This window comes from Ceratosolen solmsi, unplaced genomic scaffold (genome assembly GCF_000503995.2).
Source record: "Ceratosolen solmsi marchali unplaced genomic scaffold, CerSol_1.0 scaffold14, whole genome shotgun sequence".
In the NCBI taxonomy this organism is placed as follows: Eukaryota; Metazoa; Arthropoda; class Insecta; order Hymenoptera; family Agaonidae; genus Ceratosolen; species Ceratosolen solmsi.
In genome coordinates, this window is record NW_011948420.1 from 6,217,175 (window position 1) to 6,243,916 (window position 26,742).

Here is a 26,742-nt window from a genome sequence, read left to right on the forward strand (position 1 = left end):
TTTTTTTAACAAAATTAATGCATTTTTCATATACTAATAGTGTATTTCGCTCAGCCTACTTTTACCGCTAAATTTTACTTTTTCTCTCTCATTTTTGTTTGTTTTTTTGTTTTTTTGTTTTTTTTTGTTTAATACTTTCTTCTTCATTTATAGAAATTGCTTATATTAAACTGTTGTTTGGCATAAATACCGTAGGCCACGAATGTTATAACATTTGTTAGCCTATGTGTCAACAAGAAAATTATACAATTCTGCATAATTTCTATTTTAAGCTTTTTCTTCTTACGAGCGATATTTTTTTCATTTTAGCTCACCTTCCTTCTCCGTCGCAACATCGTAGAGACTACTTTCCGGGCCACAGCAGGATGAAACATCACCAAAGTAAAGCTCGCTTTCCGACTGTTTAGGCATCGCATTAGCTTCTTGTTGTTGAAAAGCTGCATTCTCTACTCCCTTTAATAGCTTCTTTCGCTTGTTATTACGTGCAACTCTTCCCTCACTGTTTCCACCAGTTTCCGTATCGGTATCGTTCGAAACTTGATCTGCATTTTCGTAATTACTGTTTAGACGTTTTATATCTGGCGATCTCCTGTATTCTATTAGAAATATCAAATGTTATTTTGAGACTAGAGACATCTTTCTTTTTATCGCCCGACAATTATACTTATTTATGTTAATTGAAAGATACTGAGCCTTAATAGCGTTGAACAATTCTTTTAAATTGTAAGTTGAAAGACATTTTATCGTTGAACAGTATGATTTTATTGATTTCTCGTGAAAAAAAAAAAAAAAAAAAAAAAAAAAAAAAAAAAAAAATAGAAAGAAAGATAGAGAGAAAAAAAACTCACATCTTTTTATTCCGATTAATTATTTGCATTTAAATGAGAGATACGTTTACGTTGTTTTATGGCATTATATTACATTATAGCAATTCATTACATTATCCATTATATTACATGTGTGGGTGTGGGTGGGTGTGTGTGTAACCACGGATTATCAAGCATTAATATTGAAACTGAAAGTGGCGTACATTGTCAATTGTTGACTTGTTAAGTGTTAAATCTTTATAGAAGCCGCTTTTTATTAAGCTTCTCCTCGAAAATAGAAGAATGCAATTTAACAATAATCATGGAACTAACCCTCTCTCACGGGATAGTTGTCAACCCTTTTAGTGAGTCTTGTCCTCGAGTCCATCGGCCTTCTAACTGGACTGTTGGGATCGCTGTAAGGGGGTGGTGGGCCCCAAAGTGGCACCGCCGTCTCAAGTACGCTGTAAGGACTGGGGCCGCTGTTTTGAGTGTAGGGATCATCGTGTCCTGTTGCTTGAAGAATGGAGTACGCACCAGCCGACTGTGGCCTCAGTATGCTGTAGGGCACGATGCCAGCAGAGTCCATGAGGCCCTCCGATTGGCGATGGGCTCCGATGTTTCCAAGATTCCCAGCACCTGCTTGACTGTGGAAGCCATAGTTGGCGTCGGCACTGGGTGCTGGGCCCCTGCTGCGCAACCACGGCAATCGCCAACGCCTACGGAAAGTCAGAGCTTCTGTTTTGTCACTCGTGTATCGACTTATTTTTACAGAGATAGGTCAGTGAAGAGGAAAGGGATGGGGATACTGTTCTGTTCACACTTATTGATCCTATTTCTCATCGTATAATTGAGCGTGTCAAGGTTGCACCGGGCATACTTTTGCCACAGTGAGTGTTTCAACACTTTCCAAAGACGTTCTGTCGTAAACGTTGCAGGCCTACGGTTTCAGAAATATGCAGGGCCTTTGATGCCGTAAACGCGACTTTCATACGATGAAAATTCGTTGATTTTAATGGAACTTACCATTGTTATGGACGATCCTTGTAACGACAATAGGTACTTATTTTTTTTTTTTTTTTTTTTTTTCAAATGTTATTTGAAAGATTTAAAGTCTATGAAAAGCCTTTATATTATCATTACACTCGATTTTCTAATATATATATATATAACGATAAATTACATAAAATGTTTAATCTTTTTTCCCTAACATTCTTTTAATGCTAATAAAATTAACGAATAAAATTAAAATATTTCAAAAAATATTAATTTCAAGATTTTTTTGTTTGTTATCCTACACTAACAATATACACGCTTCATGTAGTTTCACAATATTAATGCTACTCACTGCTAAATACAAAATTTATTCTCTATTCTACGATTTTTATCTCTCGAACAAGTTTTTTTATCATTCTACAATATTTTACAGCTTACCTCGATGGGACTAGATCTGGATTGGGCGTGTACAGATTGCCCGGTGACTGAGCCCACCAGGGCCCGATGCCACCGCAATCGTTGCAGCATCCACAAGTGCCCGTGGGCCTGGCATTTACCAAAGCTGCCCCGGCGCCTTGATTATAAAGCGAACGACATCTCAGTTCCAACTGTTCCCAGTACATTTTTTTCTTCTCGTGACTGAGTAGCTGATATACAAGCATGCAGGAGAAAATGCAGGCAAGTATGCCAGCCACGGAGACGCCGAAGAGGGCCCGCAAGCAAGCATAAAGTGCCCCGTGGACAGCTTCACAGTCTGGGGTCCCTTCGAATAATACTCCAGGGTCAGAGGCACGTGACTGAGGCGCTCCGTAGCACGTGCATGACCTATTGACGTACATTAGACTATTATTGAAGTGAAATAACTTTTTCCATAATTTTCACATTTCACAGCGTTACAGGTTTATATAACAACAGCGACAACAGTAAGAATACAGGCAATAAATAAAAAGCAGAAAATTTATTATGTACGTGTTCCGAGGGTCGTAAACATTTCTTGCACTTGATTCGATAAAATTGCTGCTAAGAGTTAAGATTCTATCGCTTAATAAAAAAATTATATTATTTATTGTTCCGAAACATAGAATCTTTTATTTATTTATTTATTTATTGTTTATTAATTATTTTTTTTTTCTTCTATTAAACTAATAATTGTAATGTTACTTAAGATTGAAATATAACTTTAAAATTTTAATTTTTTTTCAATAATTGAGAAGCCATAAAATTTCCTTTAATTATCACATTTAATATTATAATGGCGATGATGATTAAAAAGTAATATTTACAAAATATAATGTTAAATGATCTAGGTAGGACATAAAAATTATTTGCAATATTTTTTGAGGCGTTGTTGAAAATAGAAACATTAAAAAAAAGAATTTCAATTATCAATGAAATGAATCACTATTTTTATTATAATATATCCTTAGACCATAAGGTCGACGCATAAATTCAACTCAAATGAGAGAGTATTTAAGGATTTTTTTCAAAAATTTCCAAGTATTTCTTTATAAAGAGGATCCGACAATATAATATCCAAGATATTTAACATATTGGATTTCATTGAATGAATAAACACGGTAATTATTTTGTTTTTTCCACGGCAAAGAATGGAATTGTGTATTTTGAGAGGAAATATTTATTATCGAATCTTTCATATTGGTAAAGAAATAAATAAATAAAAAAACTTATTACGCTTAATGTAAGCTTAGAATAATTTCGAATTCGGTATAAAATTGCATGCATTCATATCTTAAATATTTATAGTCCATAGCGGGTAAAAATGTAATGTAATTAAAAAGTTTTTCTACCAAATTACATAAAGAATGAAATAGTTTCCTTACTTTGCACGTTCTGTGTAGACGCATTCTCGCAGTCCCTGGAGCCTTGACATGTGCACGACAGTCGTCGTGACGGTTACGAGAACACAGACGAGCGCGCAGACAACGCTCACAGAACCGCAAACCTTCATCTGTACAAATAATTGGAGACTAAACATTATATCGTGCACTTTCATATTTGGGGACTGATAGAGAAGAGTCACCCCTCGAACGGGCGAGAAAGGGTAAGAGTAATTTTCTCGACGAAAAAACGAAAAAGAAAGAAAGAAAGAGTTGAAGGAAATGGTGAGGGAGAAAGTGACAAGAACGAGAAAAGAGCAAAATGAGTGGAGTACGATACTAACCAGAAATCCATAGCGATGTTTTCTTCTTGCTAGTAGCATCGTGAACAGACCCATAAATATAAGCTGCAAACAATATAAATGTTAATTTCATCTATTTATTGGATATTTAAATATGAAAGATGAAAATATTATCATTTAAAAAACAAGCGTCGATTCAAAGGCAATAAAAGTGTCGGTACAATATCAACATTCAATAAAACATAATTAAAACAATATGTATATGAATCGCTATTTTTACCAAATCTATGCTGATGTATTTATATTGTTTATTCATTAAGTAAAGTTAAGAGATTTATTAAAAATATATATGTAAGCTATCGACTTTTTCATCAGTTTTTCATTACAAAATTAGTATTTAGCATCTTGTTCATAAAATCTTTTACTTTATCTTGAATATAATGTAGTTGTTTCACTCACTCTCTCTCTCACTCTCACTCTCTCTCTCTCTCTCTCTCTCTCTCTCTTACTTACTACTTGCATATACCTATTATAAAAATAAGTTCTCTTCATAAGTAGTCGTTTGTATAAGATTGTAAACTCACTGCTACAAGACATAATACAAGAGTACTCATTTTAATTTAAAAGACAAATATAACATTGCTCGTGTTACACGAAAGACCCAACGAATTTTAATCCCCAATGCCTAAGAGAAGATATGAAAGAGCGAGGGGCTTACCATCGTGCCAGGAATATAAGAGGGTACGGTTTCGAAAAGAGCTAAGCTGGCGGTGTGCGCCGATAGAACAGCGTGGACAGCCAAGAAGAGGCTACCAACGGCGGCACTCAGTCCACCGCATAAGCAGCAGAGCACTACGTACTTCTTGCAGCAACCGCCGCCTCTTTCGATACCGCCGTGTCCTGAGAATTAAAAATCAAAGGATAAATTTTACTTTCTTTGTCCTCGGTCGTGGAGTCGAGTACACTTTGCCTATACAATTATTTATTTATTTATTTCGAACTTGACAAAATTTAACGTGTCGATCAATCTCTCTCTCTCTCTCTCTCTCTCTCTCTCTCTCTCTGCGCCTGGAGTTGACATGCATAAGCAACAATTTTCCTCCACCGTATTTGGCATTTTATAAGATAAACAAAAAAATCATAGTGATTTGCAATATTATGTAAATTTAATATATTAATATATTTAATATATTAATATACTTTGTTGTATATTTATTTTTAAGATATTTAATTGCAATATGTGGATATGGGTCTCTTATAAATCAATTCACCGATATCGATAAAAATTGCAGCAAATTTTATTGTAACCTTCTAGTCATTGTAAAAACAAATATGCATTTAAAAAAAAAAACTATAAATAAATATACCACTTTGTATATCTAACGCAATTTTATTCGATATTATTCGTCGGTATAAATTTAAAATTAAGCTATTAAAATAATAATGAGAATTACAGATGTAGGTATATTGAATTTCAAAAAAATTTCTGTCGACAATAGACGTACATATAAAACATAAAACCAAAATAAAAATACACCATTTGTTTTATATAATTATAAAAAATAATCTTATATTACATTAATATATTTAAATTGTACTTTAAAGCACCTATTCTTTTTAATCGGATGCATCGAGCATTGAATGACATTGAATAATAGAGAATGGAGACTTCAAAACCATAAAAAAATCTGCGAAATGATGAAATGATGAAACGAATAAAAAAAAAAAAGAAAAATAATAAATAAAAAAAAAGAAAAAAAAGAAAAAAAAAGAAAAGAAAGCTACCGACTACGTTATAAGCATACGTAATACCATTCGATATTACACAAAACTGAAAACCATCGCTACTTTTGAAATACTGGAAAAATGTGGGCCTATATAAGTACGCATGCGTGCACGCATCTGCGTGAATTTAAGACGCCGGATCCGATATACGAACGACAAAAGCTTAAAGGAAATTGAAATGAACGCCCGCACGGGGCTACGGCATAATAATTCTATGCCGACGAACTAAAGCGCGAACGCACGGTTTTTCCATTGTTCCCGCCCGTAGTTTTGTATCGAAACTCTGCGGGTTATTTTTTTTCCTCTGTTTCCTTCGCCCCTCCTCTAACGACCTAAAAGAATTCCAGATTCCTCATGCATGCGCTCCGAGTCTCACTTCCATTGTGAGGATGACTGAACTCAAAGAATAACAAGAGTCAGCAGCATTACACATGGATCGAAGAAAAAGGACGAGACCGAACTTTCTTCTGTCTTTTCCTCCTTTCAACCCGGCGCTCGACCAGGTATACGCAGACAAAGGTCGCGGGTTCTATTCATCGAATGATTTTCAGGAAAGATAGAAAAATCTGTAGACCATTCGTCCGTCTCTCCTTCACCCTCCTACTGTTCTCTATCCCTTACCTGTGGAAGGAAAAACTCGAGAACGAATATACATTGAATATTTGCGTGGGAAGATCGCAGGTGGCCGGACATTTAACCGGCAAGTGTGGGAAACTCTCCTTTATAGTTTCAGCAAATTGCGATATTTTTTTGTTTTTTTTTTGTTTTGTTTTGTTTTTAACATGTTAGTCTGTTTATGCTACAGCCAAAATTGCAAAGCTGCGGGGGTGTATGTTACTACAGCAGAGGATTATAAATTTATATGCCCGATGGATTTGCATTAGGTTTTAGTGAAACTATAAGAAAAATTATTGCCATTGCCAAAAATTTCATTTTTATGATACTCGGGCTATTATTAATTTAGTGATTTTTATATTATATTTGTTGTATTTTAGTTTTTGCAATTTTGATAAATATTTGTTTATAACTTTTATGCTTTTATATTGAAAAATGCCCGAATTATTGAATAAGTTAGAAATGATTGAATGCTCTATTGAATTACCCCTACATACATAACAGTGTAAGATAAAAATGAACATTTATTTTCATATTTTCTAAGCCATTTTACATATTCACAATTTATACATACGGAAATTAGGGTTGATTTGTTTTTGTATAAATAAATATTATGGGGATAATTATCGTTTAATAATTATCTATGCAATGCATTGCATTAGAATATATAATTAAATTTTTCTCAATTAAGTCTTTTTCAATGTGTAGACTAATTTACGTTCCATATAATTTTATCACGTGGAGCAAACAATTAAATTACAAACGCGATATTAAAAAAAAAAAAATAATGATTATAATAATGTATAATATAGTACACCGAATTGTTTGGATGACAATAATTAATATCAAATGAATATTTCAATTTATTTAAAAAAATATATATAGTACATAAATATATCGTTTCGTGTATAAAATATATGTATACACTAAAGAATCGATTAATAATATGCAAAAGCATATTATTCAGTGCATTTTTCTTTTATTTTTTTTCTCTTTTTCCCAAAAATCTGTATCTTCTCATGCCAACTGGAATTTCTCTGCCCACCCCCCACCACCCCCCCCCCAAAAAAAAAAAAAATCTTCACTTAGCGAATTTGCAGTGCCGTGTGAGTTTCCTTCATATTCCTTACAAGTGCAATAGCCATCAAACTATGCCCCTCCCCGCCCCTCACCGCCTTACTATTGATTTATAAATATACAAACTTCACTTTCGAGGAATCGTTCCTTCCGCATGTAAATTTTCATTCTCATTTCTAGTCGAATCCTTGTTCGAGCGGTCTTATCGACAGTTCTATTTATACATCGATACACATCCCCTATTCTCCCGGCAACACAACACACAACGTACCGCAGGGGTGCGAGCAGCCTGCAGCAGATCTGCCGTGTTGTAGGAAACCGGAATGGCCGGCGGCCATGTGGTGTTGGGTCGCGAAGTGCGCGTACGGCTGAGCCTGGAGGTGCGGCGCCATGGCGAAGGCGTCGTAGGGGGCCGCGACTGGCTCCACTACTGCTGGACCCTCATTCGGTCCATACGAGTTGCCGAAGCGGCAGCGCACTATGTGGAGGATGGGAAATCCACGATCCATCTGCCCGCGTCGACGTAATAAGAATGCCGGCTCCGACAACCACGTCTTCTTACGGCTAATCGATACGGCTCTTTCGCATGTGTAGGTGGCCGACGAAGTCTTACTTCCCAACGATGTCTTACTTCCTTTTATCCTAGTTTATGAGCTTATTCAGCGACGAGATAGTTTTTAACAGAGATGGAATATAGCGTTGTATTGTGGGAAACTCGATGAGTGTACATTAATGAAACTCGATTGATAAGGAAGGGGCTGCAAATGATACGCCTTCTGTGATTCGTGAGAAGCGACTGGCGCGTTCATGATAATGCCACGATTATCTTCCTCCGGACTTGCTCCGAAGGGATATCTCGAGTAAATAAAGCACGATTGGTTTTTAAATGAAACGGTGGCATTTGTAAATTGATGCTGTGGTAGAATAAACTTCGTATGATGTTTGAAAGGAGTCCCCTCTGCAACAACGAGGGTCCATTCGAATGAAATGTCATGCTAATATACGAGTATCATCGTGTATGTGCAATTATCAAAAATAAATTCGCATTCATTTCCAAATAATTGTAATGGTCCAGTCTTGTAATTCAAAACAGTTGAATAGGAAGGTATGTACAACAATGGAAAGTGGCCAAGTTGTCCATGCATAGCATAATTCAAGCCATTTACGAATATTTATAGTAAATATAAGAAACTACGTTACTTTCTCTAATCGACATATATGATAAACTCCATCGTAAGATCTCACTTTAGCATGATTAATGAATTGGAGCAGCTTCGAAAAATATTTTAATGTACCACGCCAATTATAGCATCACTTGTCACCTAATTCCTCTTCGGCAAGTTAACATTAAACACTCTGGAAATCATCATTGAATATTCGGCGCTAACGTGAGTCTCGATACGAATGTAGCAACGATCGAGGTCCTTCAAAGGATTAGCAAGAAATCACTGCATCCCTATGTACACTCGCTACGCGTCACGTCAATCAGCGACGTCGCTTCGCAGATTCTCACGCACGGATGCTTCAACTATTTTTACAGTCTCGATTAGATGTTGACGAGGAGTCCACGGCAGCACGATTTCCTCCTTAGTCTGCTCGTTCTGGCCTCGGACTCCACGAATATAAGTTTTCAAGGCCTTTTGGGTTCTTCGGTCACTCTGCTCGTGAGTCTTAAACTAGCAGTGCAGCTCTTGCCACGATGGCTGGGGCGCAGGTCAATAAATGCGCGCTTCTATGGAGCAGGCGCGTAACTCTTTGCGGGATAGAGGGAGAGGCGGAAGCACAAGCTTCCGCTGTACCTCGAATGATACCAACAAAACCGAGAATAAGAGCTGGCAATTTACTGCCCTCTCGACGCTCGGATCTCGACGCGCAATTATTTTTTACACAAGCGCACAGCACTGCTGCTTTTGCCACGAAACGAACGATTTAATATCATATTTGCGCCAAATATGCTTATTCTTGTATTGAAATATGTCCGTTTGAGCCATGCTACTTTAATCTATTTGTATTTATTTCCACAATTTCACAACGCACGAATAATTATGAAAATTGACACGATGAAATAAAAAAATGTATCTTAAAATTATGCCATTCAATTGTATAAAATAATTTATATTATAAATAAAATTGAATTATAGTGGAGTTTAAAGAGCGATTCTCCTAATTATTCATTTAGATTAAATTAAGACTCACTTAGCAATTGAGTTTTTTCGATTAATCGGTTATTACGATGAGGCGGTAATGATATTAAGGCCCAAATGATATTAAATTAATTTATCATCTTTCTACCATTATCGACAATTATGTAAATCTAAAATATATATCTCAACATTTTTAAAACTATAGATAGCATATATTACTTTTGATATTAATAAGCTAAGCAACAATCTCTTGGAATATTTATTCTTACTTTTATAGCATATATGCAGAAATTTATAATTATAACTAATTACTCTTTGCTTAAATTATTAATAAAAATTGACATATCATTTAGATTAATAACTATTAGGAGAACCGATCGATCGAATAAAATAAAATTTAATTGCTATTTTAGTTCGAGTTCACGATATCTAAGTTCACGATCATTTTTATATCCATTTTGAGTTTATCGATCGATAAATTAATTATAACTTTTTAATAACGTTTTCCATATCCCATAAATATTCTCGCGCGTTACTTATGAAATATCAATTTTTTTTCTTTTTTTTTTTCTTTTGTCGTAAACTTTTCATTAAGACATTGGTTACAGACACCTATTACTTAGCACAGTCTATTAGAATATGTACGATCAATAAACGGTAGAAATGAAAAATCTTCGAACTCACTTTGGTCGTCGGAAGCATCAGGAGGCAATTCATAGCGTCTACTGGAAGGTCTCGGAGGGGGTCTTGGCGGTAGTGCTGGCGGTTGCTGGCGGTGATGACTCGCCGCTGTTATTTCTTCCTCGATGCGACCTATGACCTGAGCACCCGGGTTATGCTTCTGCTGCAGCAGCTGTTGCGCTTGTTGTTGAATTGTATGGCACTGGCACTTGCCCTTCGATCCGCCCATCACGACCTGCAACGAGAGTTATGCGAATTCGAACTGTCAGTGGCTCCTAATATTTTCGAGTCATTTGTCAATATTCGTAACGACACAAGTTGGAATTCTTTCAACACCGCCACCACAGCAAACCCAGTACTGGTAATATATTGATAAAATATTCGGCCAATGAAAATTTTTCGCTTCACAGGTGCGAAGTCTATGTATGTGTAAAATAGTACAAAATCGCATTGCATTGAAATATTCATTAAATTTTTTTCTCTTTCAATATATATTTCAAAATATAAGCGTATTATTGTAATTAGTGTTGAACGTTTCTAAAATATTGTTATGAAATTTAATATCAAATCAAATATTATGCAATGTAACTATTTGATAAATAAATATTTTCATATACCAAGTATAAAGATATATTTATCGGAAAAAATGTTTTTCACAAGTATAGTACTTAACTAAAACCTTTTGACAATTATATAAACATAATATATACAGTATTTACTTATCCATAGTATTTATAACATTTATTTCTTCAATAAATGAATAAAAAAAATATATATATATATATATATACATACAAATATATAGTAGTGTAAATTATGTTTTTAAAGTATAAGACGTAATTAAAGTATGTGGACATAGAATCATAAAGTTAGTCACGACTATTCTAAGGTTAACCCTTTCAATTTCCGACTTCTGACTCTATTTCCGACTCAGTTTATGACTACAAATTTGATGTCATCAATGTCTTATTCAGATGGAATCTGCAGTTGTGATTAAATTAATCACATATATAGAGCACTTTATGCTTCACTAAGTGTCCTTAGATATTTTTATCCTTTTTAGATAATTTTTTTGTTTTTTTTTTTTGTTTGTTTTTGTTTTAATAATTATTTTTTCACTGATTGTAAGACTCGAGATTACTTCTTCTCTTAAACTGTTATTGAATTTACTTATGTGTCTGCTCTTTCTTTAGCTTTTATGCAGATAATAATGTTTTCTTTAGACGTGACTTGTTGATTTATTTTAATAAAATTTTTCTGTAATTTTCAATAATATATATTCTCAGCAATTAATTGCTTTTGTTCATCATTTCCATCTATATAGTTTTGCTGATTGATTTGTTCATAGTGTTATTGAGATTATAGTGATTTTATTATAAAAATGTCTAAAGACTGAATTTTTAATATTTATGTACTTCGTAAATATATAAATAAAAAATGACTTATCAGTATATGCATGTGAATTTGCTAAAACCACATCTTCAACATTTTAATGATGATAACTAGAACTAGATGATATAAAATACAAAAATATCAACGATATAAAAATAACTGAAAGACGACTTTTTCGTAAAAATCCAGGCTTGCACACATTTACAAACAAGAATTGCATATTTACCTGTGAATCGTTATTTAATTCCACCAAGGAAATATTCTTGCCTTTCTCATTTCTCTCAAGAGCTACGTGTGTGTATCTACCAAAATTGTCAAGATTTATGGAAGGCGACTCGTCCCTTTCCTTCGTGAGATCCTCCATATTCGACGATGGTGGCGGAGGTGGTGGTTGGCGCATTTGTGTCCTTGGTTGGGCGTGCCTTTGATAGTGTTGATGATGATCGTGTTGATGAAGCTGTTCCATGAGTCTACTGTGGCCCCGGCATCCGGAGCCCCCTTGCCCGAGTGCACTGTCGGGGCAAGTGATCGTTCGTCGACTCGGATATATATGATAATGAAGATGCCCTAGAGGAGCGTCACTGAAAACACTTCCGGGAATGACCTCCTGCAATTGGTGCTGCTGACTCAACATTTCTGAGCCGGTACACAAGCCAATAGGGTGGAGATGAGTTGTGGGCATCGAAGAACTCGGACATGGACTGGCATTGTCGGGACTTGAGCGTTGAAAGGTATCGGAAATGCTGACGTCGCTCTGACCAATTTCATAATATTGAAGATCGGGGAAGCTGCCATGATGTTGTTGCTTCGGCTGTTGCTTCTGCTGCTGCTTCTGCTGTTGTTTCTGCTGTTGTTTCTGCTGTTGCATCTGCTGTTGCTTCTGCTGTTGCATACTCTCGCAACTGGACTGCATTGTTAAAGAGATGCGACTTGATTTTTTTAGCTTAATCTGCCAAATCGATCGATTTAATTATACGATGATGATTCATTCACCGATAATCGATGTTCATCCTCTGTACCTGTACATGCCTCGTTACGCCCACTAAGGCAAATATTGGCTTCAACTTCTTTTATCGTGGGTATATCTAAATCACTCAGCATTGATGCCTTAACCAAAGTCTGGAATTAAAAGAGAATATATTTTATTGTCACTTGCATGAAATACGTTTCTGTTTATAACATTGTTTATACAATTTAATAAAAGTTTTAACAACTATTTTAGATCGACCATTCATAAGTAATATAGAAATTACGAGCAAACGCGCGCGCGCGCGCGCACACACTCACACACATACATATTGAATGAGTATTCAAATAATGAATAAAAAATATTAATAGCTAAATAATAATATCATATATTATATAGATTATCGAATAAATATTATAATGTAAACAAGCAATAATCATTGTTTACTGAATTATAAAACAATTGTCAATAATTCCATTTTTGTTGAAATTTTGAAAATTCAATTATCAAATAATTATAAAGAGTATAAGTAGAAAAAATATAAGTAGCTTTATCTCTTTATTTTAGCCTTTATATTAATCATAATAAATTAATAATAATAATAATTTATTGTAACGCCTGACACTAGCAATAATAAATTATAAGTTATTATAAGTAATTATATATATTAACGAATTTTTATAAAAAACATTTTGATTTATATTTATATCTCCTGAATATACATTTTACATATTTATATAATTTTCAAATAGAATATAACATTAACAACACGAATAGATTATTTTAATTGTTTCTACGAAAATGGTCATTTATATATATATATATATATATATATATATATATATATATATATATATATATATATATATATAATATAATATAATACGAAAAGTATAGCCAATATTAATATCATAGACGTTCATCGATAAAGTTGATGTTTTTTCAATTTAATTTTTAATCAATAGCTATCCGTGTTCAGGTATCCCTGATCTTACAACCTCAATATCGCATAAGAATAAAATGATGTAATGTAATGGAATTCTAAGCGGTCCAGTCATTAACTTTTAGTCACAATGCCTTAGAACTCGCTATCTGAATCTAACGAGAGACGGATTGGCCATAAATAACACTCATTCAAGCTTCTAACAGTTTCCAAACACTGGCACGTTGAATCATCAAGTGAAAGCATCGAGGTGCCTTATTACCTTTTTCTATCTTTCTGTCTTTTTCTTTCTTTACTTCTTTCCTTATTTCTTTTCTGTTAAATCGCTCCAGATAATAATGTTGAAATTAACGAATGCGGTATAACCACTTGAACTTCCAAACCACAGCACTGCCTGCTATTGCTGCACCACACTCACGACGCCGTTATTTCAGCTCGCTCTTTCTCTCTCTCTCTCTCTCTCTCTCTCTCTCTCTCTCTCTCTCTTTCTCTCATTCAGACGCATATTCTTCCTATCCCCACTTTTCCCACTCTTTTCAGCGAAACAAGAAAGATTATCCTCTCGTTATTGCCCGACAATTTTCACTCACTCGTAATTCCAGCACAATTCACTAGCCACTTTCATAGTTAAGATTTTGTAGAGGAGCGCGTGGGCATTGTAATTATCTAGATGGTCGAATCACTGAAATGATACGCCTTTATTCTCATAGCCTCTCGAACGAACCTCACCTCGACGCACTTCCTTCCACGTTTATCAAGGTGGAATCGAAGCCGTGACGGGCTGCCGAAGATGCCGAGCAGGACTCCGGCATCCAGGAACGTCCGCATAAAAAATCGCTGCGCGTCTCGAGCTCGACTCGATATATGTCTTCCACCTTCGCTGCCGCACTGTTGCCGACGATGGGAACAGAACAGCGCGGGGGACTCAAGAGAGGCTAGACTACATTTCAGAATGCCGCTCTCGATGCCCCGTGTTTTTCCCCCTCTTCGCTGTTCCCTCGTGACCCCCTTCTCCTCGTGCGATGAGTAGCGTGAATAGCCGAGGAGCCAGTCGAGCTTGGGAAAAGGGCCTGACTCCGTTGGCCAATCGTCGGCGAGCAAGAGGGGCAAAGAGAAGATGAAAAGATCGTAGAGGGAGATGAATGTGTGCTGCCGGCAAGCTGCGTGAGCGCTAAGCATACGTGATAAATTTGAGACGTGCGCACCCTCGCTTATACATAGGCGTTTAAGCTAAGTAGGCAAAGAAAGAGATTTGTAAGAAATGCATTTGCTGGAGCAGGGAGTGAAAGACTACCGTTAGCTTATGTATTTTACTCGGGTGCATGACGACTACCTTTGCTTTCTCTCTCACTCTCTCTCTCTCTCTCTCTGTAAATTGATCTTCTTTTTTTTTCTCCTCTGTGAATTAATAAAATTCGAGATATTTGCGGGTTGAAACATACGGGCTATTTGATCTGAAATTTTCTGAAATATTCGATTACTCTAAATTCGAATTTTTCATAGTTATTAAAGTGCCGCACTAGGAACTGATGGTAAGCCAACGAGGATGAATGTTATATTCAGAGATATTACAGGCACGTAATTTAACGTTCAAATTCATTCATTTTTGTGTGAATGTTGTCTTCTTAGAATAACTATAAATAAATAAAAAAAAAAAAAATATATATATATATATATATATATATATATATAGGAAACCGTAGACAATTTAAGAAAACAGAAATTAGTCTTTGTACGACCAATCGACTAAAACTAAAAGTAAAAGAAATGAAAAATATACTTTCATCGATTTTCCAGAAAAGATAATCGGTATCTGGTATATGTTTCTAAATACGTGCTTTAATAAAAATACCGTAAAAGTGAATAAAAGAAGATAAAGCGATTGTAAGCAATAAAGAAATGAAAACCTAAGGCTTAGATCCATTTGGGTCTTTCATTGACAAATCCATGTTTGCAAGGAGTTTCTTATTTATTCGCTTCTTCCAATTTTTTTTTTCTCTATAAATCGTATTCAATAGTATCTCACACAACTACCCAAAGATTACAAATTTTTATTGCGTCGATCATATACAGCTTTATATAGCTCTCACTTATTCTATTTCTCTCGGTCCCCTTCTCGTTCGTTTGCTTAAAATAAATGTTCCACACATTTAAAAAAATAATCAAATATCCTTTATTTAGAAAAATAATATGAAAGTACGTGATATTTTAGTAGATTATATTTGTTGTAACAATGACAAATCCTTTTATACATTTTATATTAATAAATTAATTTTTATAATTTGATGTAATTAAATTACTTAAATAACGTAAATTTATTGTTATATTGGTTATACTATTTAATTAAAATATTTAATTTTTATATCAGGAAACCTATTGACAATCAATCCAAAAATGTGACGGTTATGTTTTAAAATACATATATTTTTTTATTTAAAGATATTTGTTTAATATTGAGCATTTAGCATGACAATGTGTTAAAGAAATAAAAGATATGATATTTATTAAAATAATCCGAATTTTATTTAAAATATGTGAAATATTTTAAAGAGAATAGAATTATTTTGTAAATATTTATGTGGTATAACAATTCTTAACAAATTATTTTTACATATTTTTCATCGTTAACTATTTATATAATCTTATATAATTCATCACATATTTCATCATTTTTATTTCACTATTAATTAAAATTTTCATTATTTCATTAATATTACATGCAAGTTTAAAACTAACTACAAAATATGCATTAAGTTTTAATTGAAAAATAATAAATTTAATTATTTATTTGTCAATATTTTATACTGTAAACAAAATTACAATTTTTTTAGGTAAATCAACTTTTACATTGTTTCAAAATGTAATCAATTTTGAATTGTATTTATTTTTAAATCACTTATGTTAAAATTCCTTATATAATACTATGAAGAATTGATATTTCAAATTTATTAATAATTTTTACATATATAAATGTTTTTATTTCATATATAAAAATATTCAATTTTAAAAAATAATTTCCATCTCAATATTTTGAATACGGACGAAAACGATAATTTTAAATATTTAAGTTTAACAGAAATTTAATTTTTCTAAATATTTCTTTTACGTTTCATTAAAAATGTTTTTCTTTTGAGATTATTATTGTACTTGATATCTACGTGTATGTTTGAATAAAGAGAGAATTTTTCAATTTTTATTTTAATACATTTATAAATTTGGTTTTGTGGTTTATTCAAAATATTACGCACAAAGAACAAATCAATAAAAAACAGTTATGCGCAGAATCAAAATAGTCATATAACAGAATAGTCCTGTACTTTTAAACTTGTTGACTACATATTTATATACATATACATAAATACATATATAAAATATATATATATATATATATATATATTTTTTTTTTTTTTAATCGGTAAAAATAACATTTACAACTCTTTATTTTATATTATTATTATTTTACTTATTTTTCTATAATTGCGATTAGGATTATTAGATTGATAAACATTTTCTTCATACATTCTAATAGTTATTTATCCACAAATAGATTTTCTTTTTCATATGAAAATATAATTTTGTATTAATAATTCTGCCATATCGTTTATCGCTTTAGTAAATATTCTTAGCAATTGCCAGTAAGAAACTTCACATATATAATGTTTACAAAATTCAAAATCGTTATGTTGCATTTTTTTAAAAATAAATTATTAATTTATATTTCCAATTTATAGTTTAGCATTTTGTAATGCATGCAATTGAAATAGTTCTTTTACAATTTGAAATTCAATAAAGGTAAGTATTAATTTTATTTTATAATAAAATACTTTCTAAAAATTTTGTTTGTTTAAAAATTATAACAATCATAAGAACAGGAAATAAAAACAAGTGGATTTACAGTTTTCTGTAGTTTAAACTGTTCAGTTATTGACTTTATCCAATGTAATATAGTTCAGATATTCAACAACAGATGGTACTAGGAGGACGTGTCAGCTGTCTTTCTAACAAGCATAGACTAGTAACACACACACACACACACACACACACACAGAGGCACAAACAGACACACATATATATATATATATATATATACTATGACACAAGAAAATTCGTTTTGAACAAAAACATCTAAATTTAAAAAGACAACGTTCAAGTATTGTTATTCATATAATTACTCCCAAATATATTTACGATGAAAAAGAAATATTTAGCATAATTCTATAATATTATCTTATTAATAAATGATACTATTTTTAATAAGTTTCAGAATATTTTCACTTTTTTACACTGACATTTGAAAGTAATACAAACAATACAATACAATATTTTATTTTAATTATAAATGTAACATTAAATTTTCAATGTACAACGAATATAAAGAATTTAAATAAAAAAAAGAAAAATGGATGGATAAAATTTTAATGTAAATCTTACCTAAAAATCAGCTTTACGTACTTTTAAAATGCATAATTATTCGTAATCTCATATAATAATACACTCAATTTGTTATTTCATAATTTCAGCCATATTTTTAAATACTAGAGATCTTTAACTTATATATATTTCAGGACCAATTCCTTCAAGTACTTTAAATTAGTATTTTTAATTGTTTCTATTGGTTCTATTAAGAAAAAGAAATCTGTCTTTAAGAGTATGAAACAGATGATTGTTACAGATGTTGTATAATTTTTGAAAACTTATATATTTATTATCAAAAAAATTATATAAATATAATAACAAAAAAAAAAAAAAAAAAAAAAAAAAAAAAAATTGAATTATATCATTAATACTATGTTTTTTTTTAATATACATAGTTATAGGAAAAATTGTAAATCAGATTCTCACACGTATGCGTACATTTTAAAACTTTATCTATATTTTTTAAGTCACTGATTTTATGAAATTTGATATATGTCTAATTATGATAGATTTAGTTATGACAATTGACATTTTGGTATCTTCTTAACAATCAAAAGATAAGGATATTAATTGATATATTATTTCAATACTTCAGCATTATATTATTTAATATTTGTATATATTATTTTAATTATTTACCGATTCACTCTTAGTTTTTAGAAATACAAAAATATAAAATACAATTATTCTTGGCGTATCCATTGTGGAGAGTGAGTCGATTGATTGTTATTTTCAAATTCATATAAAATATAAATGCAATCAATTTACCTTTGATTTAATTAAAACATTTTATACTTTTATAGTTATTTTTTCTATTAAATATTAACTATTTTTCTTTATTAAATATCCAATATTATCGACCGTTTTAATGTATAGAAATTTACTATTGAACATGGTGAATTCGTTTTTTTTTTTTTTTTTTTTTTTTTTTTTTTTTTTTTAGATAATGATTATTATAATGTGACATTATATTAATAAATATTTATTTATTTAAAACAATCAATAAATATATAAAACACTTGATATCCACAATAAACACTAGATATCTTAACTAATCATCGTTATATTTAATCGAATAATATGTTTAAACAAATTCATGAATATATATTTACACAAAATATTTATTCAAAGGTGATTAGAAAATGAATTTAATATATATTTTTTTAAATATGAAAAATGTAATTCAAAGAATTTTGTTTTCATTATGACGTTCTACAAATATATAAACTAAATTGGAAAAAATGAATTAATAATCGTTGAAGGGTATATTGATTCTTAGTTTACTGTTATGTAGAATTAACAAAATAAGATCATTTTTTTAGCTGCAATAAAAATTGTAATTATATGCATACTTGCTTAGGAATATAATAAAAATATAAAAATATTAATAGACGATCCTTTAATTTTTTAAATTGTAGATTATTAAACAGATCATTATTGTAACAAGGAATCAGTAAACAATAAATTTTATATTTATATAAAATAATTAACTATTTTAGTTAAATTATAATTTCCTATATTTATTTTCACATTCGAACGATACTCATATTTACTATAAATATTTCATGCTAAATGTATCATTTTTATTTTTTGCTATATTTTAATGGTAACTTTAGTTCTTTTGCAACAATGATTAGATACAGATTTTAAGTAATATATTTTTAATTAGTATAATTAAAATATTATTCAACATTAAAATTAGATAATAACTCCTTAATAGAAATAACTTTGACGTTATTCACTAATAATATGAATAAAATAAAAATTTTACACTAAAGGTTTGTTAAAATATTAAATATTATTTTCATCAATTTCAAATATTTCATTTTCCTAAATAAATATTTTTCCCGAATAATATATAATTAAAGTTATATTTTTCTAAATAGTGATTCTTAAATGATAAAATTTTTAGAGTTCGTGTTAGGTGTAAATTCAAAAAAATATTTAAAATTATGTAAAATTGAACAAATAATTGTAAATAGAAGTAATATATAAATATATTTGAAATAGGAAGCAGTGATTTAGTTTAATTCATAAATTAACAATATTTGTAGTTTTGTGCTATTATTTCCTTATCTTTTATCATTTTGCGATTACTATAAATCATGAATTGTAAGGCGTATCCAATATATTAATGTCCAGCGCATATGTACCAATAATTATTTTAATTAATCATAATATCTTGTACCCGACAAAATAATAGATTATATTGACTTAATGAATTTTCAGAGATGAGTGCGACAGCTACGCTAGAAACACTCCAATATATGGGGTTCTGAAGTAATCATTTCGATGGTCAATACTTTATTCTATCCTTCTTCCCTTCCTACTGTCTCCTTTTATTTCTATGTGTCATTCACTACCATTCTGCTTCTCTAACTTTAAGCTCTTTGCCTATCAAATATCATTGTTTATTGTTAAAACTATATAAATATTTTCATTGTACTCCCCCCGCCCCTCTCTCACACACACACCCACACCCACACACCCACACACACCCACACACCCACACACACACACACACACACACACACACACTCTCTCTCTCTCTCTCTCTCTCTCTGTTTTTATAATTAAAGAATTAAAAAAATCAAATATATATTCAAATTCATAAAATATAAGCATAAAACACAAATTCTTATATATATATATATATATATATATATATATGTGTGTGTGTGGGTGTGTGGGTGTCTAGCGTGTGCGCGTGTGTCTAGCTATTTTTGTGTGCGCGTGCGGGCGCGCGCGTGTTTAGCTACGTACTTTCTTGTTTCCCTGCAACGGTGCTGCAAATTTGCAGCCCATTAACTTTGGCTGTGGCAATTCGTCAATTTGAGAGAAATGTAGTATCAATAACGTTTTGCAGCTGTTGCTAGTCAAGCAGGCATTTACCTAACGCCAAAATTGTTACACCCGTAAATTTCCTGCACTTTGCCTACTCTTACTGATGCGCGCTAATATCCAATTGCTTACATGGATTTATGCTTTTGTATTGATATTGATTGCTTCATTGCACTTGCAATGGTTTTCACGTATAGATAATAAAGATAAACATTACGGCTAATTGAATGGCATATTTGAGAAAGGTAGTGAGAATATTCGTTGAAAGAATCGAAAATGTTAAATTAAAAAATTCAACAAGATGTTCTATTTCTAGTTGAGTTGTTGTTTTTTTTTTGTTGTTTTTTTTTTTTTCGTTATTACTTATTAATAATAATAACTTTTTTTTTACATACAGAGAAAAGCGATACAGGTTAAAGTTTATGACGTATAAAAAATTTATATTCCTCATAATTCTTAAGTACATAAATAAATTAATTACTAAAGTCTTTATGCTGTTTTATTATGTGCTACAATGTATAAATTGCAAATTGGATACTATTGATTGAAAATATTAATTTTTTCATTTGTCAAATTAAACATCCATAATTATAATAATTTGACGCTGTTACGTGTTATTATACTCTATCAGAAGTGGAAAAATCGGTAAATAGGTAAAATGTTGAAACGATCGAGAAAATATTTAAATTTTTATAAAATAGAACGATCTTAATATCAATGTATTATAAATAATGTATAAATACTAATACTGTAAATAATGTATTGAAAATAATAGCCTATCGTTTGAATTTGAAAAAAGTAATAAATTTAACAATTCAGATGAAATTACAAAAGTCGCTCTGCTCAAATGCATCGAATATTTGCACTTGAAGAATTGAGACAAATGATAAGAATCCAGGATCATGAAAAATATGCGACTTAACTAATCTGTGAAATTTGCAAATAAATCCTTGTAGATAGAAAGCGGTTATTCACAATACATGAATACACATTTTCGTATTCACATACGAAAAAGCGTAGTATCATGAGTGCGCGTTCGTGCATCGTTCGCTTTTTCTTTCTTCGATTCTGTCCTTGTATTTCACTAAATAATAAATATGAGGGAGTTTCCCTTCTCTTTATTTCTCTCCGAGTTCTCTGTTTCTCTACTAGAAGGATAGGATATACCCCAAGGGTACCATTAGCGTGGTACGATGGTGCCGCCGCTCCGTTTTCCATTCTGCGCCCATACACGCCTTTGCCCAACTTCCTTTTCCTTTTCTTACCTTCGTCCAGCTCACTCCCTCACTTTCACTCTCTTTCTTCAATTTAGAGTTTTCGCCGTGCTGTTTGTCTCGCTTTCTCTAACCTTTCGTTTTTTTTTTCTTGACTGCGGAGCCATAGGCAAGTTGAAACGCAAGTTTAATACACTTAGAGTTCAACCAAAAAGCTATCGAGACATATCTATGTGTAGAAACCATGAAAATGTTATAGAATGCCTCACCAATCGTCCAAAGAGAACAACTATTTTCTAGTGGTATGTGTTACCAGTGAGGTTGTTTATTCCTCGAGGTCGATACTTTTCAGAAGATTCGTCAACAGAGGTTTTATCTATATTTATATTTCAATTAATAATATATATTTATTTAAATGTGGCAGAAATAACGGAGATATTAATAAACACAGTATACACAGTGTTTGAATATATATCTATAAAAAGATTAGAAATCTAAATAAAAAAGATCTGTATAACGTTTATATGGAAAATATAATGTGTGAATAAAAAATAATTTCTATTAATATTATGATAATGAATAAATCAAATATTTTTACGCTTTATTTGTCATATGTTAGCGCAAAAATATGTATTCATTATGTATTCATTTTTAATTTACTGTCAATCTAATTCGTATCTTTTAATAAAAAATTTTTCCATTTACGAATGAAGTATATTTATATCCTATAAATTAATATACATATATATATATATATATATATATATATATATATATATATATATTAGCATTAATTATAACATTTTTTCAAAATCCAAAGATTTTAATTTTACATAAAATAAAAGTATACTGCCAACGGCATTAAACCACACTCTTCAATAAATAAAAACAATATAGTATAATTCTTATTATATTGATTAATTATAATGAAAGCATAAAATTTTAATATATAAAAACAATAGACCATAAATCGATGAATGTACATGTAAATTCTCATTTTCTTAAATAATTCTCATTTCTCAAATGTTAATCCACTTGACAGATGTATCACGAAATTCCTCTTAGATAATTCTTTCAGGTTGAATGCAATAGAGTAAAAGAAGGAGCGAACAACCAATATACTTGAGGCTATGCAAACTCTCTCATCGACTTTGTGAACATGGAAAGGTCGTCGGCTCAAGGGTGGCGGTACTGCTGCAAAAAAGGAAAAATAAAAAGAGGGACTATACATCCAATAAAAATAGAGTGAGAAAAAACGAAAGCGAACGAACGGCAACAGCTCAATGGTTTAAGTAAATCGCTTGCCACCGCATTCTCTTTTTTGCTTATCAATCATTGAGAGCAATAAAGTGACTCTAGGCATTTAGTAACTATTTTAATGGCGGTCTTATGCTACGATGGTCCTGGACGTTTTCAATATCTCGAATTTTAGGCTCTGTAAGCTCTGGTCATTTTCACACCTACAAAGTCGTCGAACCAAATTTCGAAACTTTTTACGCAGTCAGTCACTCAATCATTTATTGACAAACAATTGAATAAAACGTTTAAAATATTGACCTACTTTTATTAAACATTTCCAGCTGATATTTATTATGTGCTATTACTATTTACTCTTCTGTGACAATATACCTTGTTAACCTTTTTTTTTTTTTACTATTTTTAGTGGCTTAATCAGTATCGTAACATATCACTATTTTTACTTCCAACTCTTCAAGAAACCAATCTTTTACTTTCAATATAAGTTTCAATTTCTCAGTTCAGTACGTTATCAAAACAATGATAGTTAATCAAAGATTGATCTCTTCCATTATATTAAGTTTTCATAATCGTCTTGTTTATAATTCTTATATTTACTATTAACATAATGGCGATGTTTGTTTAAATATTCATGATACGCTCCGTACTTAGCGGATTATCAACGAAACTAATTGTTTTCACATGCACAATTTAACTATAGTTTAAAAAATCATTACACTATTACATTATTATTAACTAATATAATAATAATGATAATAATAATGATAATAATTACAACAGTAATAGCAATAATAGTGGCAATAATAAAAACAATAAAACCAGATATAATGTTCTTCGTAGCATTTTAATATATTTATATAAAGTTAAGACACAAAAAATAACTCGTATTTATTGTGCAACTTTTCAATAAGAAAAATTTCAGCAGAGAATTCGGAAACGTTTTTAATAATTGGAATATAGTAATTGAATTGTAAATAATTCTTATAGTTCCGCAATAGATTAATTTGAATTCGCCCATTGATAAAAGCTTGAGTATTGTTGTCCAATCGACGTAGATTTTACTGCCTCTTTAAGTAAAGTAAGGTGTTACATAGAAAATAAAGCATATTCTATAGATGGAATATGGGCAAATGAGGTAAAATCGAAGAGAGTAAGAGAGTGAAATATAACAGTTCATCCAAGATGCACTGCTGGTAGTTGGCCCCCGCGGACGGAGGGGCTGATGGGTTGACTCGATACCCGGAGAATACCGGAAGGGGTAACGAGAAGCTAGTGTAGTCAGTTCGATGGGACGATGCTTGCGCGAATGGTCATAGAAGGGCAGCTATTGGTACGTGTATCGTACGTTACTGCGACGTCTGCTTTCGACATATTGTCGATTCGAACCGAACAGACGTCCTATATTGTATTCTAGTGTGCGTTTCCAGGCGTCTACATTGGCCGTCGTGCAGCAAACTATCCTACTTGCCAGATCACCGTCTCTCTCTCTCTCTCTCTCTCTCTCTCTCTCTCTCTCTCTCTCTCTCTCTCTCTCTTCGACATATAACAAATATTAACTGGCATTTGTGAACTCGCCTGGAGTGAGGAGCGAGAGAGGATGGGGGAGGATAGATCTTTTTGCCATGTAGGCCGAGACCAATTTACTTTTTTTTTTAATTTTTTTTTTATTATTATTATTTTTTTTTTCTTTTTCTTTTTTTCTTCTTTTTTTTTTGCACTAACCGTCAAGTTAATACGATAAGGATAACTTCACTGAATTGTTCGCAAGTAATCCGTAGAAGATATAGTACAAGTTTATAAATTGTCACATTAAAAGGTTAAGATTATTTTTCATACAATTATGGGCAATAACTTTTTAGAAATTAGTTATATTACAAATAATCTTATACGAGTAATTAATTAATTTGAATTATAAAATAAACTTCATAGATTATGAATTTTTATTATAAAGGTCCCTCAAGCATAGAAAAAAGCTTATACGTTTGAGTTTAGCATAGTGCGATATGTATGAATAGATTAAAAATTTTTGTAATACTTCTTAATAATAATCATATTTTAATAATTAGGCATTCGAATGTAACAGTTTTTATTATGTTTTCAATTGACATTATATTGACAGTTTTATTATAATATAATTTTATACATTATTATATCTAAAAAGTTAAGCTGTACATTACATTTTTAACATTTTAAATTATTAATTTAAAAATGGGCAGTTTACATAGTTCATTAAATGTTAAATAAATTGTAAACTAAATTATATCTTACAATTACATCTTAATACTTTAAGATTTGATATTTTTAAGAATATTTTTTAATATTGTAATTTTCGTATTTTATTAGTACTTTGAAGTAATTTTTTTCTCAATTACAAGCAATGTATTATTTTTACGGTTCGACAACAAGAATATAATAATTTTCTCATTCGTGAAACTTTTTATTTAACAAACTGTCGAGTATAAGAGTTTTAAGTATAAAAATATTAAGTACAAAAAGAATTCTTTAGGAGATTGTACATTTTACATCAATTATAAGATAAAGTTAATATAAAATATAAATTATATTGTGGTATAGTTACCGTAAAGTACAATTCATAATTTACATGACTTGTACGAAATACTAGAACAGCACTTTAAGGGAATAATATAACTTTATAATCATTGTAAACGAAGAATTGTAAAATAAGAAATTATAAAAAATATAACTTTTGAAATATCGGCATTTTGAAATATTGATATTATATGGAGATGTTGAAAAACATTTTCAATTATCAAAAATGGATTTACCATCTACAAAATAACTATATAACTTTCAAAAATTATGCTACTATCATTGATAATTTGTAGACGCATATTGTTTTGTAATTGACTAAAATATACAATCGATTAACAAAATTTCGATTAATAATTGATTAGCATGAATGAAACAGATGTAGGACTGCTGCTTTGAAGCCAATGGATTGCTTGTGGATTAGTCACAATCGAATAAGGCCATTGAAAGTGACCGAAAAATGCAGCCAAAAAGATGCCAAAAAATCATAGATAGCAGATGATCGTAGGTAGATGCGCACGACATAATATATTCATCTTAAGAAACTGAAATATATCAAATAGAAGTAATTTTGAAAAAATGAGCCACACACGTCGAAGGGCAAATCTTTTCCAATAAAAAAATATAGCGCATCGTTTAGTTTATATCAAATAAATGGCTAAATGAAACGAAAGGAATTACGAACTATTATTTTACCCTAATTTGAACAGGTAAATCTAAAAGAGAAGAGAAATGCATTCAGCGAAGTTATGGAATACGTAACTGAATATTAACTATGCGAGTACAAAGGTATATCGCGCTTCAAATATCATTGGCATTCCTCGTGGGCATTCCTAATGGGCTTTCCTGATTTACAGTCCAATTATTAATAATAATTCTTTTAACTCTGTATTACATACCTCTAGCGATATTGTCCAT

The 26,742-nt window shown here is 31.1% G+C and overlaps 1 protein-coding gene across 1 annotated transcript in view; it reads right to left on the reverse strand.

Annotated features, from left to right (window-relative positions):
- Positions 1–26,742, reverse strand: part of LOC105361170 (uncharacterized) — a 27,614-nt gene extending 872 nt beyond the window's left edge. The window contains exons 1-11 of the mRNA XM_011498279.1: positions 26,724–26,742; positions 26,521–26,540; positions 12,630–12,755; positions 11,863–12,543; positions 10,248–10,479; positions 4,661–4,842; positions 3,985–4,047; positions 3,644–3,771; positions 2,241–2,627; positions 1,140–1,525; positions 315–596 (exon numbers count right to left, since the gene is read on the reverse strand). Coding sequence (XP_011496581.1) covers positions 315–596; positions 1,140–1,525; positions 2,241–2,627; positions 3,644–3,771; positions 3,985–4,047; positions 4,661–4,842; positions 10,248–10,479; positions 11,863–12,543; positions 12,630–12,755; positions 26,521–26,540; positions 26,724–26,742 — 2,506 coding nt within the window. The remainder of the gene's footprint in view (positions 1–314; positions 597–1,139; positions 1,526–2,240; positions 2,628–3,643; positions 3,772–3,984; positions 4,048–4,660; positions 4,843–10,247; positions 10,480–11,862; positions 12,544–12,629; positions 12,756–26,520; positions 26,541–26,723) is intronic.